This window comes from Microtus pennsylvanicus, chromosome 10 (genome assembly GCF_037038515.1).
Source record: "Microtus pennsylvanicus isolate mMicPen1 chromosome 10, mMicPen1.hap1, whole genome shotgun sequence".
NCBI lineage: Eukaryota > Metazoa > Chordata > Mammalia > Rodentia > Cricetidae > Microtus > Microtus pennsylvanicus.
The window spans coordinates 81,691,969-81,706,739 of NC_134588.1; the positions used below are offsets into that span (position 1 = coordinate 81,691,969).

Here is a 14,771-nt window from a genome sequence, read left to right on the forward strand (position 1 = left end):
CCCCTCATACTATTGGTCATTGCCACTCAGTGGGCGGAGCGATGCGCAACCCTGCTGCGCAGGAAGCACCATCTTCGGGCACTAAGCGCCCAAGCTCGGCTATCTCCAAGGCGACCGCGACCCGGTCACCCATTTGGCCGCTGCGTCGGAGGTACGTCATCTCCTTGCGCCCTCCCGGAAGTGATTGTCCCTGCTGCCGGGTGGGTCGGGACGCCAGACCTTCTGTGCCCCGGCGGAGTTAGGGGCACTGATGCGGTTTCTGCTCGGTGACCATGGCGGTGTTTCACGACGAGGTGGAGATCGAGGACTTTCAATATGACGAGGACTCGGAGACTTATTTCTACCCCTGTCCCTGTGGGGATAACTTCTCCATCACCAAGGTATCCTTAGGGCCCGCCGGCGACTCAGTGCTTGCGCATTTTCGCTTCCGGTGTCTCTGGCAAGCCTCAGTCTCTCACGTGTTCTTCTGAACCCCCGCCCCTAAAGTAGTAACAAGCTGTCAGGGGTACACTGGCTGGGGGAGCAGTTCTCCCTAGCCCCATCCTTAAAATCCCCCCCCCCCCCGGAGCTTCTTTGAGAAGGGAACTCGATCTTGTACCCCAGGGTTTTGGAGTAGATCTAATCAGTCTAATCTCCCTGGTTGTTTTCCGAGGTGACACTTGGGGAAAAGTTCTTTGCGTTATTACCCAACCCAAGACTTGCACAAAGACATGGGAGAGGTTTGTGGGAAGATGACGGAAGGGAGGCTATGCTGACCGTACGTTGTTTGATTTCGTCGTAGGAAGACTTGGAGAATGGAGAAGACGTGGCAACGTGTCCTAGCTGCTCTCTCATTATAAAAGTGATTTATGACAAAGTAAGGGATACATTAAAGGGGGTGGTGGTGTAAGGTGATGACAAAACCTTAAAGCAGCCTGTCTGATATAAAAATGCAGAAGAGTATTGGGTTTTTGGTTTATTTGGGGGGTGGGAGTGGGGTTATTATTGTTTCTTTGTTTTTTTTGAGACAGGGTCTTTATGTAGCCCTGGCTTTCTTGAAACTCGCTATGTAGACCAGGCTGATTTTGAACTCATAGAGCTCCCCCTGCCTTTGATTCCCAGTGCTGTGTTTAGAGGTGTGAGCCATCACGCCCGGCCTAGAAGACTGTTTTCTTAACTTTATGCTAGACCAAGGGCTATTTTAAAAAAGCTTTAAAAATGGTCAGTACGTAGCTGTATGATAATGTTATTCAAGTTTCAATTATGTAATGTGTTCACTTTGGAAAGGCAATTTTCTATAATGAAAATCTAGTGATAAAGACTTAATCAAGAATGAAAAAATATGAAGGTATTTTAGTCGATGTTCTTTCTTTTGACATTTCCCTTGTATTTAATATTTAGTTGTTTAGAGCTGCAGGACATTTCGAAAGACTGCATTTTATTGCTTGCCTGGTTTATGCATACAATCAACATTATCTTGTTTGAGATTTCTCAGATTCCTAGCTGTGATTTTACAGTTTCATGTTAAATTTGTTCCTTCATACCCAATGAGAATGACTGTAGGAAGGGGTAAATGCTTCTATGCCCCACCCAAAGTGCAGTTAATGTTTTGGAGTCTTAAGTAAGGAGCTTAACAGTCTTAAGGATGAACTCTAAAATGAGTGTAGGGTGAATTAGCCCAGAGCACAGAGCTTTGTGAGAGGCAGGCTTTAGTTTAGACAATAATGTAGAACTTTAATGATTCATTCTTGAATTAAAATGGTCTCTGGTACGAAGAGCAACAAGGACAGACTAGGGGCTCACTCCTTGGGAATCACACTGTAGATGTGCAGAGTTCTTGTGGTAGCTGGCATCAACCAGGATAAAAGACCAGAGACTGAGCTGGGGGTCGTGGCCCATACCTTTAATCCCAGCATTCAGGGGGCAGAGGCAGATAGAGGTCTGTAAGTTTGAGGCCAGCCTGCTCTATAGAGAGAGTTCTAGAAAGGCTGGGATTGTTAAATAGAGAAACTCTGTCCTGAAAAATCCAAAAAAATAAAAAAGACCAAAAAGCCAGCTCCCTGCAAAAAAAAAAAAAAAAGCAAAAGCAACAAAAACAAACCCAAAATAAAGATCAGAGACTGAACCTCATTTTCAAATTAGATATTATTTCAGGTCTGTGTTGAGAAACACAGAGACCTTTTTTTTTTTTGGTTTTTCGAGACAGGGTTTCCCTGTGGCTTTGGAGCCTGTCCTGGAACTAGCTCTGTAGACCAGGCTGGTCTCGAACTCACAGAGATCCGAGTGCTGGGATTAAAGGCATGCGCCACCATCGCCCGGCTACAGAGACCTATTTTTTTTTTAAAGATTTATTTATTTATTGTGTATACAGTGTTCTGTCTGTCTCCTTGCTAGCCATATGAGGACACCAGTCTCATTACAGATGGTTGTGAGCCACCATGTGGTCGCTGGGAATTGAACTCAGGACCTCTGGAAGAGCAGTCAGTGCTCTTAACCTCTGAGCCATCTCTCCAGCCCCAGAGACCTATTTTTAAAGAGGCTACATATTTGAATGATCATGCAGATATTGAACTGATTAATGCAAAACCTTAAAAGATGTGACACGTTAATTTCTGGGAAGTGGTTGCTTTCTAGCAAAATGGGCATGTTTATAAGACACTGCTTATTAAATAATGATTTTAGGACTAAACTTCAACATGCTCTTAATTCTTATTCTAGTGCTGACAGCACAAAAATGAAATGCTGTAGGGTCTGGAGAGATGGTAGTGGCTAAGAGCTTCTGAAAAGGCCTGGAGTTCCATTTCTGTCACCCACCCTGGTGGCTCAGAGCCACCTGTAACTCTAGCTCGAGGGAATCTGACGATCTCTTCTTTGCCCCGCCCACACACGTGGGGTAGGACATACACATAAGTGAAAATACAAAAAATCTTTAAGGTGTTCCTTTGCCTCAAGTTGTGTCACAGCGATGGCTACGAATATCTAGTGTAGCGCAAGGGTCCTGCTAACGCCGTACAATGGACAACAGTTTTTAATCTGAAGTCTTAGACTTTTTAAATTTTTTGTTGCCATTTTTCTAATACTATAAATAGATTTTTCCTAAATTTCACATTTGATGTTTTTATTGCTAGCATATAATAATAATAGTAATGATAATAATAGAAACAAATGATATAGCAGTGAAGAAGATGTTAATGCATTTGTGCAACAGACACCTGGTGGCTAATAGCCTTTCTTCTTCTGTCTTAGGATCAGTTTATGTCTGGAGAAACAGTCCCAGCACCTTCAACCAACAAAGAGTTAGTTAAATGCTGAAGAAGCCCTCAGGGACCCACATCCTGGGCAGCAGGCAATGAGCCCAGGTGAACGGATCAAGTGCTGAGTGAGCCCCCTCTCCACAGGACAGCTCTCCGGGGCTTGCTCTTCCGTGGGTGGGCATCATCATCAGCTGCTGAATTCTTCATAAGAAATGAGCCCGTGACATCAGCCCTGGATTTCGTGCTTACACGGCATTAGAAGGATTCCTGATTGTCCATCTGAATTTAAAGGAAGAGCCTTATGATCTGGCACTTTTTCTTTCTCCTGGTTGTACCATTTGAACATTTTAAAACTAACTCATTTTTCTGAAAACAACATCATCCACTTCAATCCTGAGGCTTTTTATTTTTTTTTTAAAGATTTGCTGTTTTATTTTTAGTGTGTGTGTGTGTTCATTTGTGTCGGGGCGTGTGTGTGTTGAGTGCAGCTGCTCAGGAATGCTGGAGGCATCGGGTCTCGTGGAACAGGAGTCACAAATGGTTGTGAGCCACCGACATGGGTGCTGGGACCCAGACTTGGGTCCTTGGAAAGCACTACATGGTCTCAATCTCTGAGCCATCTTTGCAGCCTGCAGGCTCCTTATTTTGATGGAGCTGCGGAGTTGATTCAGAGGAGGCCTTTCTCTGTTGTTTGCTTTGTTGGAAACCTAGGGGAATCTGTGCTTTTCCTGCTGCTGCGCTCTGGCTCCTTTGGCAGCCAGCCGCCCTGATCTTGCTGGGACTGCATTGTTCGTGTTCGCAGTCATTCCTGCTGCTCTTTGTGCACAGAGTTCAGTCATAGAATTGACTGTGAGGACACGGTTTCTCTGTAGCTTCCAGTTAGTGACTGAGGAGGGCCAAGCTAGAGGGAAATGGTAAAAGGAACAGCTCCTGATACTTGGTGCATCCCTTACGTTAGGACAGGAGGAAAAGAAACACAGCCAATGGAGGAAAACTGCAGTCAGTGTGAGGCGTGAAGTCTGCCAACTTGGCAAATGAAAGTACATGAATAATTGTTCCAGGCCGGAGCAAGCGTTTCTGTATCTGGGCCTTTATTCTGGAGATGACCGAGGGACTGCATTTCAGACGGGTTAGGTTGAGTCTTCACATAGCAGCATTTGTAACATGTCACGGCCTGTGTGACCGCTAGTCCTCATAAGTGACACCTCCATGGCAGAGCATGGGGGCACGCCTAACAAGCCTGCACATGATGAGAAGGAGAAAAACTCTTCCCTCGCTGTGGTCTCAGAGTTTCTGTAAACACAGCTTTGCTGTGAATGCATAGACTTGAAAGTGTACTGGTGTCCAGCAGATTGATTGGGGCATGGCTCCCGCAACTGAACAAGCCAGTAGGGACTGGAGAGAAGGCTCATGGGTTAAGGCCCAAGAGGACCTGTTCAGTTCCCATTACTCGCATAGTTCACAGCTGTCTGTTACTCCAGTTCCTGGGGTTTTCATGCTTTCTTCTGACCTCTGCGGACACCAGGCATGCATGTGGTTACACAGACGCAGACAAAACACCTATACAACTAAATAAAATTCTTTTTTAAAAAGAAAATAGCCAATAAATATGTTGTACCCACTCAATGGAGGCTTAAAATATGTAACCAGGTTGTTTTTTTAACCAGTGAGTAATGTACAGTTCTAGGTAGCCATTAGGCTGAGGCAAAGTACGTTAAAAGCTTCCAGAAGTGTGTTGTGCATCTTACATTACATTTCTTTGTTTTTTGTCAGGTGGGGATGTGTTGAACCTCGAGCCTTGCACGTCCTGGTTTGGGTCTCCAGCCAGCACATTTTTAATAGGACAGGAAATCTTACCGCTCTTTGATGCTCCCCAAGTGATCTTAGAGAACAAAGCCACTGCCCAGATGGACAGAGCAGGGTACTGCTGAGCACGAGCTACACGGAGACTGTCCTGTGCTCAGAGCAGTGGTTGTGGAGATTCCAGTAACAGACTCCCTGCTGTGAACACAGTGTAGCAGAACAGTCTGATCTGAGACACCTCAGGAGGGAAAAGCATGAGCAGACTGCCGGCCAGTGATTGGTTGAAGTGGGTGTGGTTTTGTCCTTAAAGCAACCGAGCAAGTCTAAAAACTACCAAAGGAATACCAGCTATTAGTCCTGTATTAAACAGAAAAAACTAAGGCCATTCAGATATGACTAGACTCCCAAACATTTCCGAAACTCTGTAAGTGGACCGGCTGTGTCTTGAGCTCTGTAAACTTCGCCAGTGCCTACAGATTTCTCGTCAGTGCGGTTAGGATAGTCAGGTGATCTCTCAGCCATCAGTTCTCATTGCCAGGACTCAAACCTTTATAAACTCCAAACCATCATGCATCACAGCCGGTGGAAGCTCCACTCTTCTCCCATAGCATTATACTTGAGAGCTTGAAAAGTTTTAAGTCAAGACAGGCGGTGGTGGCTCATACCTTTAATCCCAGCACTCGGGAGGCAGAGGCAGGAGGATCTCTGTGAGTTTGAGGCCAGCCTGGTCTACAAGAGCTAGTCCAAGAAAGGCTATAGAGAAATCTTGTCTTGAAAAACAAACAAGCAAACAAAAGTTTTAAATCAGTTTTTCAAAGGATTCTGCACATAAGTTTGCAACACATTCATATACAGCCAACAATTTTTTAGACTTGTATGTATTAATTTATTAGAATGATTTGTATTGCTAGGCTAATAAAATGAGATCATGCAAATTCATATTTTCGTGAAGCTCTTTTTCCTCCAAATACCAAAATTTTACATTCAAGGTTTTTGGAGTCGTGATTTTACGTAAGATAGAACTCTTGGGGGCTGAAGAGATGGCTCAGAGGTTAAGAGCATTGCCTGTTATTCCAAAGGTCCTGAGTTAAATTCCCAGCAACCACATGGTGGCTCACAACCATCTGTAATGGGGTCTGGTGCCCTCTTCTGGCCTTCAGGCATATACACAGACAGAATATTGTATACATAATAAATAAATATTTAAAAAAAAAGAACTCTTAACTTTGGGCCATTGTAAGTGGATTACGGATGTTATGGTGATTGAAGTCTGGGCTGGATTTTGAGGTTCTTGGCCTCTTCAAGGAACTGAAATAAAGGCTCAAACATCGCCAAAGTACCCAGGAAACTTAGTTTAAAGAGAAGCCACTGCCCTGATTAGAAAGGAGGCCCCGTGGGTGAACGTACTCAAGGGCTCCAGGTTGTTGTTGGCGTCTTTTCATGGGGTCTTAGAAGGAGTTTGCTTAGGAGGGATGTAGTTTGGATGGTTCTCCATTTTGACTGACAGACTAAATTACATAACACTTCTATACTGTGCTTGCACCCAACATGCATATGATTTGAATCCTGCATACTGCATGCTCCATAGACAGTAAAAAAGGGGGATATCCCCTACAGTTTACTTGAAGGACAGTCTATTTTACTGTGCATCCAAAACTAGTGTAGGCAATGTTGGCCTTGTTGTGGGGTAGAGACTAAAAGACGACTCACAGTAACCAAAGTCAGAATTGAGTCTGCATTAGCCTCACTGGGGACTGTCTGGAGAGAGTCATTTCTCCCAGAGCACTGCTGAATGCATTTTACAGGGGGCTTTTAAAGGCAAAGAACACAGTAAAGTAAGCAAGCAGTTTAACAAAAACCAAAACCATGCAGTTAACTGGGGCATTTGGACCCAAGTTCCTAAAACGGTGCTTGAGTACTTTCCCAGGGGATTTTTCATAGCAGGAGCAGAAAGGGGTGTCTTAGGGTTTCTATTGCTGTGAAGAGACACCATGACCACGGCGACTCTTATAGAGGAAAACATTTAGTTCACTTAACTGTTCAGAGGCTCAGTCCATTATCATGGTGGGAAATGGCAGTATGCAGGCAGACATGGTACTGGAGCAGTAATTGAGATTCCTACGTCTTGCCGGCAACAGGAAGTGGGCAGTATCATGAGCATATGAGACCTCAAAGCCCACCCCTACGATGACACACTTTCTCCCACAAAACCACACCTCCCATAAATACCACTCCCTTTGGAAGTCATTTTCTTTCAAACCACCACGGGGATGGGGGTGAGGGGGGTCAGTTTCAGGTTAAACTAAATATGGCTCTAGGTGAGCTAAGAGGGAGGGACCTTTGCTTTGTCAAAGGCCTCCCTACTTTTATTCCTGGCTATAACCAGAATATGATTTAATAGACTGTTTAATATTGATGGTTGTTGAGGAGAAGGTAAATGTATTCTATTGTTTAGAGTGGGTTGTGCACATAGTACATGCAGGTAATGGGCTTGGGTGATCATGTGCACTGTTAGAAGAGGGGTTTGCACGGCCCAAACTCAAGTCCAAAGGTTGCTACACTCTTCCCTGCGCTTGCTTGTCTCACGGACAGTAGTACTCTTAGATAGGAATTTGCTGTTTTTTCTAGTTTGATGATTTGGATTTGGACTCTGGGCTTTCTTATTGTTAGTTGAGGAATATAGTTTTGAGTCTAGTGTCAGTAAGGCAAAGAGGGTTGGTGCTCTTACAAGAGTAGTTGAGCTGATGGCTGGGAAAGAAGGCTGATGCTTAAGGCCAATGAACAAACCTCATTGTGAGAACCCGGCTGTGGAAAGAGTAGACAGGTGTTCTAGTTATGGCTCTGCTGCTGGAATAAAACACCACGACAAAAGGCAACTTAAGGGAGGGTTTATGGTTTATGGTCTCAGAGGGAGAATCCAGAATAGTGGAGGAGACATGGCAGTAGGCAGCCAGAGCAAGAAGCTGAGAGATATTATCTTAAACCACAAACTCAACAAAGCAGAGTGAACTGAAAGTGGGACTCTCAAAGCCTGTTGGCACTGACACGCTTCCTCCAGCAAGGCCAAAACACCACCAGCTGAGGACCAAATGCTCAAGTGCCTGGGGCTAAAAAAAAAACAATCAAAACAAAGTATTATCTTTGTCTTCTTGGCTCTTTGTTTTGTTGTTTTTTTCCGGAAAGAAAAAGAACATGAAATTAAGTGGGTAAAAAAGTGGGAAGAGCTGGGAGGAGTTGGGGGAGGGGACATCACGATCAAAATAGAGTGTGTAAATTTTTTTCATTAAAAACAGAAAATAATAGCCTGGTGGTGGTGTAATGGATTAGTTAAAATTGCTGCGGATTCCCAAGTGGCTGCAGCAGCAGAAACACTACAGGCCAAGAGGCGGCAGTGGGTAGTGGGTCTCGAGAGCAGTCAGTCTCAGGTAGGGACGGCACACGAGACCACGCTGCAGGTCTCTGAAGGGCATCTGGTCCCCAGCAGGGAACCACGCAGCTGGCGAGAGACAGAGACATGGATAGGCAAGCCATGCAGAGTGAGGTTATTTTTAAATGGTCACACCTGCTTTGCACATGAAACAATCACATGGCCTCAGCCACACACATTGCATGTCAGCCTGCAATGGAGCTTTACCAAGAGCCAGCAGAACCACTGAGGCTAAGCTGATGTTCACAGTGGGAGAGTCTCTAGCTGAGTGGCCTCTGGCTCATGTCCTTAGGTGCCATTTGTCAGGGATCAGCCTCAACAAAGATACCCCTCGCCAGGGTAGAGGCGTGGGATTTAGAAATCACACATACATAAGGGCACAAAGCTGGGCATCACCCCCACAATACACAGCAATAAGTTAATAATTCCAATGTCTGCCTTAAGCATCCACAGGAAGGTATTCACATCAAAATTGAGATGCAATACGCGGGGTGGGGGGATCTAGGCCAAGCTCCTGCTCTCCTTCCTAGTTGCTGGATGCGTCACATCCAGGGTTTGTTGTCCTGATCCCCTGATGTGTCTCATTTGTGTCCGACAATGTCCTATCTAGATGCTTTTGGGAAGGCAGCTCACACTTTGGTGTAGCAGATACCACCATAGCTAGAACCTCGAACTTTTGATCTTGAACAAACGTCTCCTAACACGTAGTTTAGATGCTCCTAGCGGAGTGTGATCTACTGATGGATGGTCCATCTGGCTTGATTAAGTGTCCTCCACACTATGCTGAGTTACAGGAGGTAGGGGGCAAAAACTAATGAAATCGGATGCAGAGACCTTTCTGAAAGCTTGATAAAGTATCAAACGTTAATAGTTACCCCCGAAAGGATAAACAGTATCCATTCAGTCAGTCAAGAAGCAGAAAGCGTTTGTTGTTGTTGATAAGCACTAACCCTAATGCACGGGGGAGTCTGGGATTTCGTTCTGAGGCAGCATCTCCTTGGGTAGCCGGAAACTCTACGGACACCCGCTTCCCACTTCCTCCCGGGCGTTGGAATTAAAAGGTACGCTCCAGCGCCGCCACTAACGGCTTTCTAGTTACTATTTTCTTGGCAGAATCTCACTATTTACTTTTCTTTCCCCAACGGAGAGTTTCCAAAAACTAGAACTATATTACAGAAATCTTAAAGGACAAACGAAGTGGGAGTGACCCAAAGAGCCCTGTGGCTCCTTAACGGTTGGAGGATTTGTTCTCTATCGCGAACGTGCGCCTTACTCATCAGCAATTTAAGGAATTACCGCGTGGTCTTAAAGAGGCAGAAGGAAGGCCTGACCTTGAACAGAAACCGTCTGTTCCTGTTTTCCTTGTTGCTCCCGTGCTTCTAGCCCCTCTGTGGGCTCAACAGGTCAGACAGAGGCAGGGGCAAAGAGGCCAAAAACACCGGTCACTTCGGTTAGCCTGGGTTTCTCTAATGAGGAACAGTGATAGGGGCGTCGAAGAAATGATTTTTAAGGCCCCCTTCTGCTCTGTTCAGATGTGGCTTTGAGTAGGCTATTTCTAGCTGATTTCTGTGCTTGGGTGAAATTCTCCCTTGTCTGCCTGAGGAGCCGGAAGGGAATAAGTGAAGTGGAGGCAATTCTCACTCGGCCTGTAGGAGGAGCCAGAGTTCAGCTGTGTTGACAGCTCAAGGCCAAGCCAGCTTGCAGCAAGGCCTGCAGAGCCAAAAGGATCTCTGGGTCCATGTGTTCTCATTCCCAAGGGGCAGCCTACTTAATGTCTGGAGCAACTGACATTCACTGGACCTTCATCCGGAGGTCTGGAGCAAACACAGTTGTTAGTAACTACTGGTCTCAGTGATATTTCCCATGGTCTGTGTCTCAAAGTCACAGAGGCTATCAAGGGCTCCTGTGTCATAAACTGGCTCTGCCCAACATGGTGACTCTAAGTACATGTGGCTTTTACCACTCAAATGATGTTTAAGAAATCAATTCCTTCATAGTCATGTCATCCTATTTCTTTCTTTCTTTCTTTCTTTCTTTCTTTTTTTTTTTTTTTTTTTTTTTTTTTTTTTTTTTTTGGTTTTTCGAGACAGGGTTTCTCTGTGGCTTTGGAGCCTGTCCTGGAACTAGCTCTTGTAGACCAGGCTGGTCTTGAACTCACAGAGATCCGCCTGCCTCTGCCTCCCGAGTGCTGGGATTAAAGGCGTGCACCACCACCGCCCGGCTAATGTCATCCTATTTCAAGTGTGTCCACATACATAAACTTTGCCTTGTGGCAGCTTCAGTGGCTTGCAGGGGCCCTCTCTCTCTCTCCCTGGGAGGCCAGGGAAACCTTTGCACATGGAGTGTGGTTGGAGAAAGAACACTAGAGCATGTCCTCAGAGAGGATCTTTTTCTGCCCCTCCCCTTTTCTGGCTGCTCCTGTCATGATGTTCTGCTTTAACCACAGACCCAGAAACAAGAGCCAGAAGACCATGGACCCTCTGAACCCATGAGCCTAAAGAAGCCTTCCCTTCTTTTAAGTTGTTTCCAGTGTTCGTCCATCACAAGCGTATGTGGAACACGGTGAGAGGGGCTGGGGAAACTGTGTCTGTTATTAATGCTGACGGCTCCCCACAGGGGTACAGAGAGTCATGCCCTGATATTGTTCTCTCCCTCTCTCTCTCTCTCTCTCTCTCTCTCTCTCTCTCTCTCTCTCTCTCACTCATACACACACACACACACACACACGCACATCTCTCTCTCTCACACACACACACACACACACACACACATTCTCTCTCTCTCTCTCTCTCTCTCTCTCTCTCTCTCTCTCTCTCTCGCACATACACACACCCAGAGACAGACAGACAGACATATAGACCCTCACATAATACACATGTATACACATACACACAGACACATAAACACTCTCACACATAAACACTCTCACACACAGACAGACACAGACACTCTCACACACATATACATTCACACACACAGACATATAGACCCTCACACACATATAAACACATACACATAGAGACACATAAACTCTCACATACATATACACTCACACACAGACAGACAGACACATAGACACTCTCACACACATATACACTCACACACACAGACACACTCTCTCACACACAGACACATAGACACTCTGTCACACACACAGACATACAGACCCTCACACACACACATATATACATATACACATAGACACATAAACACTCTCTCACACACACAGAGACACATAGACATTCTCATAAACATATACACTCACACACAGACAGACACTCTCTTACACACACACACACACACACACACACACACACACACACACACTGTTTTGAAAAGCAGTGGTCTTTGGCATCTATCGTTTTATCCCAGAATAGGAGACTGATTTTAGGGTTGGTGTCTAATATGCGATGGAGAAGCTGTGCTGTGGTCACAGCCTCACAGAAGAGAATAATTCAGTTGTCAGAGTTCACAGGGACACCAGAGCAACTGGCCACAAATCCCAGAATAAATTCTGGCCTGGTGGAGGGAAGCATTTAAAAAAGCCTACCCTTGCTGCAAACATAGACAGGCCTCCCATTCCCATCTGTCCTGCTCACTGGGATCTCTGTGCCATTTTTCACTCCAAGGAGCTGAAGGTTCCACTGACCTAGGGTGGTGAATGTCCCACACTGTGCCCCAGCTTGGTGATCCTCATATAAAATGTTCCCCCAGCTTCAGATGCTGAGGGCTTGGTAGCTAATGGTTCTAATCAATGGAGTGGTCCTTGATGAGTGATTGGGAAGTGGTGAAGAGGGGCTGTGGCGGAAGTGGGGGTGGTAGAGGCTGCATCTTGCCCTGGCCCTTTGCTAGAAGGCTCTTTCCTCTGCTTCCTGTCTGATGAGGTGAACAAGCTCCTCCATCACACACTGTGCTGGGTGTATGTTCTGCCAAGCACACGGGGTAGGACCCTCTAGAACTATGAACCAAGGACACCCCTCTCTCCCTAACACCTTCCCATCAGAGCGATGAGTGAGAGGAGTGACGGAAACAGGGCCTCACCCTCAGCCAGATGTTTTCTTCCTGCTCCTCTGCCTAGCTTCACAAACAATGATGCCCTGTGGCAGACTTGAGTAGGAGAATGGATGCTTAGGGCACCAACCCCGTGAAGCTGGAAGGATATACCACAGCACAAGTTCTAATAGGTCTCAATAATTAAAGCCCAGAGTCAGATATTGGGGAAAATGCTGAGAGATCAGAGAGATGGAGAAAAAACACAGCCACCTTACCTATCAACTTCCTAGTCAAAAAGAGAGTGAGTTCCTCTCTCCTTCACTTCCTCTCTCTGCCCAGCTATTTCACTTTCTGTCTGTGTGTACAGACCTCTAGACCTCTATGGTTAGATAGTGGGTAGCTCCACCCTCTGATCTTCAGGCAAGCTTTATTTGTACAAGATATCACCATATGTCCCATTCTGTCTAAAAATTAAAAATTATAACTAATATAAGGAAAACTATATACAATAAGTACAATAACTATATATAATATATAATAAATATTTCAACAATGACTCTTCCATTAACAAATGACAAATTTAGAGAAAATATTCCATATCTATCTTACCTTGGTGAGTCTAAAAGTTGTACCTAATTTACTTTCTATCCTAACTTGCATTACCCAAACTATCTTTTTATGTCTTTTAACATTATACACTTTACATTTCTTTAGTGAATTCTTTTCCTAATCTGGTAACAAGAAAAACTATTTTGCAGCATGTCACTCCATAGGAGGTAACAGGGTTAATATTCCATCTCCTTTAACTATGGAGTAATAAAATAAAGTAGCACACTGCACATGCTAGGCAAGTACTCAAACCCTGCTGGCTTGACAGTCCATGCATCTCGTATAACTATTAGAGGGCAGACATAAAAATGAGCTTTAAGGTCAATTTGGCTACCATAAGTCCGGTCCAAGTGAGTAGCTGACAGAAGGCTTTCAAGACTAGGAATGTTTATATGAGAGAGAAGAAGACATCACCCAGTCCACACTGCACACTCTGGATCATTTAGTCTGAGAAAGGCTGACAGTAAACTCTAATCTACCTGTGCACATGTCAGGAGAAGAAGCTGTGATAATCTAGCTGGAGCACATATCAAAACAGCCAAGAGCTGTGATGAGGACCCACAAGAAAGTAAGGCATGGCTGGACCTAGGCTCCTTCCAGATAATGGAAAGAAGGTCAAGAAGGCCCATGCCACATGGGGTGATTGGTAGTATAGATTTAATGAAATCTCAGTTAGTTTCCAGTATGTCTACAGGTATGCCTTACTGTGTAAGCATCAGTTCAGAAAGAGGAGGAGACCAATGTCAGACAGTATCTGAAATCTACCCCTTCTTCTCCAGCTGTAGAGCTCCTAACAGCTATGGTTTGACAGCATCAGTCCGGGACCCACAGGGATATTTCCACCAGACATTAACTCTCTGACTCGCTGTATGTCTCAGGAGTCATATTCATTCAAGGGGAACTTCACCAGAATAAAGCAATCATCAGGAAGAGACCGTTCCTCCACACACTCTGAGACCTGCTGTGGAAAATGAACAGCAGCATACAACCCTCCCCCTTCCTTGCACAGACATGCTCTCCACCAGAGGCACAAGGTTCTTTTCTGCTTTAGGCTCCACCCACCCAGGCTTTGCTGGTGCATCAGCAGGGATTTCTTGCCCCATTTCCATCCCCAGGAGGGTTTTCTCAATTCATCCCAATCATATACATTGTCAAGTAGATGAGAGGTTATATATATGCTCCAACACCGATAGTAAGAGACGCTGAGGGATGATCCCGAACCCAGGAGCCTTCTGCCTGAATGCCTGACACTCCAAGACAATTTTCCATGCCTACCTGATGGACCTGTCCCTACAATTCTCCAGAAACATCTCTTTGGTTGGGAGGGATCCAGGCCAGCCAATATACTACATGAGGTTGGAAGGACAAACATCGAGAGCAGGTGTCAGAGAGATGACTCATTTTTAAGGTTTGTAGTTCTCTCAGAGGACCCAGAGGGCAGCTATCCAGCCTCTGTAACTCCAGCTCCATGTGGAATCCATTGCCCTCTTCTGGTCTGTGTGGGAACTGCATGCTTGTTTTTCATAGCCAACAGGCAAACTACCCATACACATAAATTAAAAAGCACATGAATCTGAAAACAGTGTGTGAAATAGGTAGCTATGGTAAGAGCACTGTAAAAGACACAATGTCCCAATGTGTTTTAGAGGTTATTTTCTCTACATTGCTACTGTAACTAGTGCTATAATTCAAGGAAAACAGAAGCA

General features: G+C 45.2%; 1 protein-coding gene across 1 annotated transcript; it reads left to right on the forward strand.

Annotated features, from left to right (window-relative positions):
• The first annotated feature begins 47 nt into the window (after window positions 1–47).
• Window positions 48–3,624, forward strand: Dph3 (diphthamide biosynthesis 3). Its single transcript, XM_075988780.1, has 3 exons — window positions 48–380; window positions 782–856; window positions 3,226–3,624. Exons 1-3 carry the CDS (start codon window positions 273–275, stop codon window positions 3,289–3,291), a joined length of 249 nt encoding a protein of 82 aa, XP_075844895.1. The 5' UTR covers window positions 48–272; the 3' UTR covers window positions 3,292–3,624.
• Window positions 3,625–14,771: the final 11,147 nt, after the last annotated feature.

What these genes read in the sequence shown, in the direction of transcription:
- Dph3 (XM_075988780.1), top strand. Translation starts at nt 273, where the DNA reads ATGGCGGTGTTTCACGACGAGGTGGAGATCGAGGACTTTCAATATGAC. An exon ending in ATAACTTCTCCATCACCAAG is followed by an intron (nt 381 to 781) that starts GTATCCTTAGGG and finishes ATTTCGTCGTAG; the next exon opens with GAAGACTTGGAGAATGGAGA. An exon ending in TAAAAGTGATTTATGACAAA is followed by an intron (nt 857 to 3,225) that starts GTAAGGGATACA and finishes CTTCTGTCTTAG; the next exon opens with GATCAGTTTATGTCTGGAGA.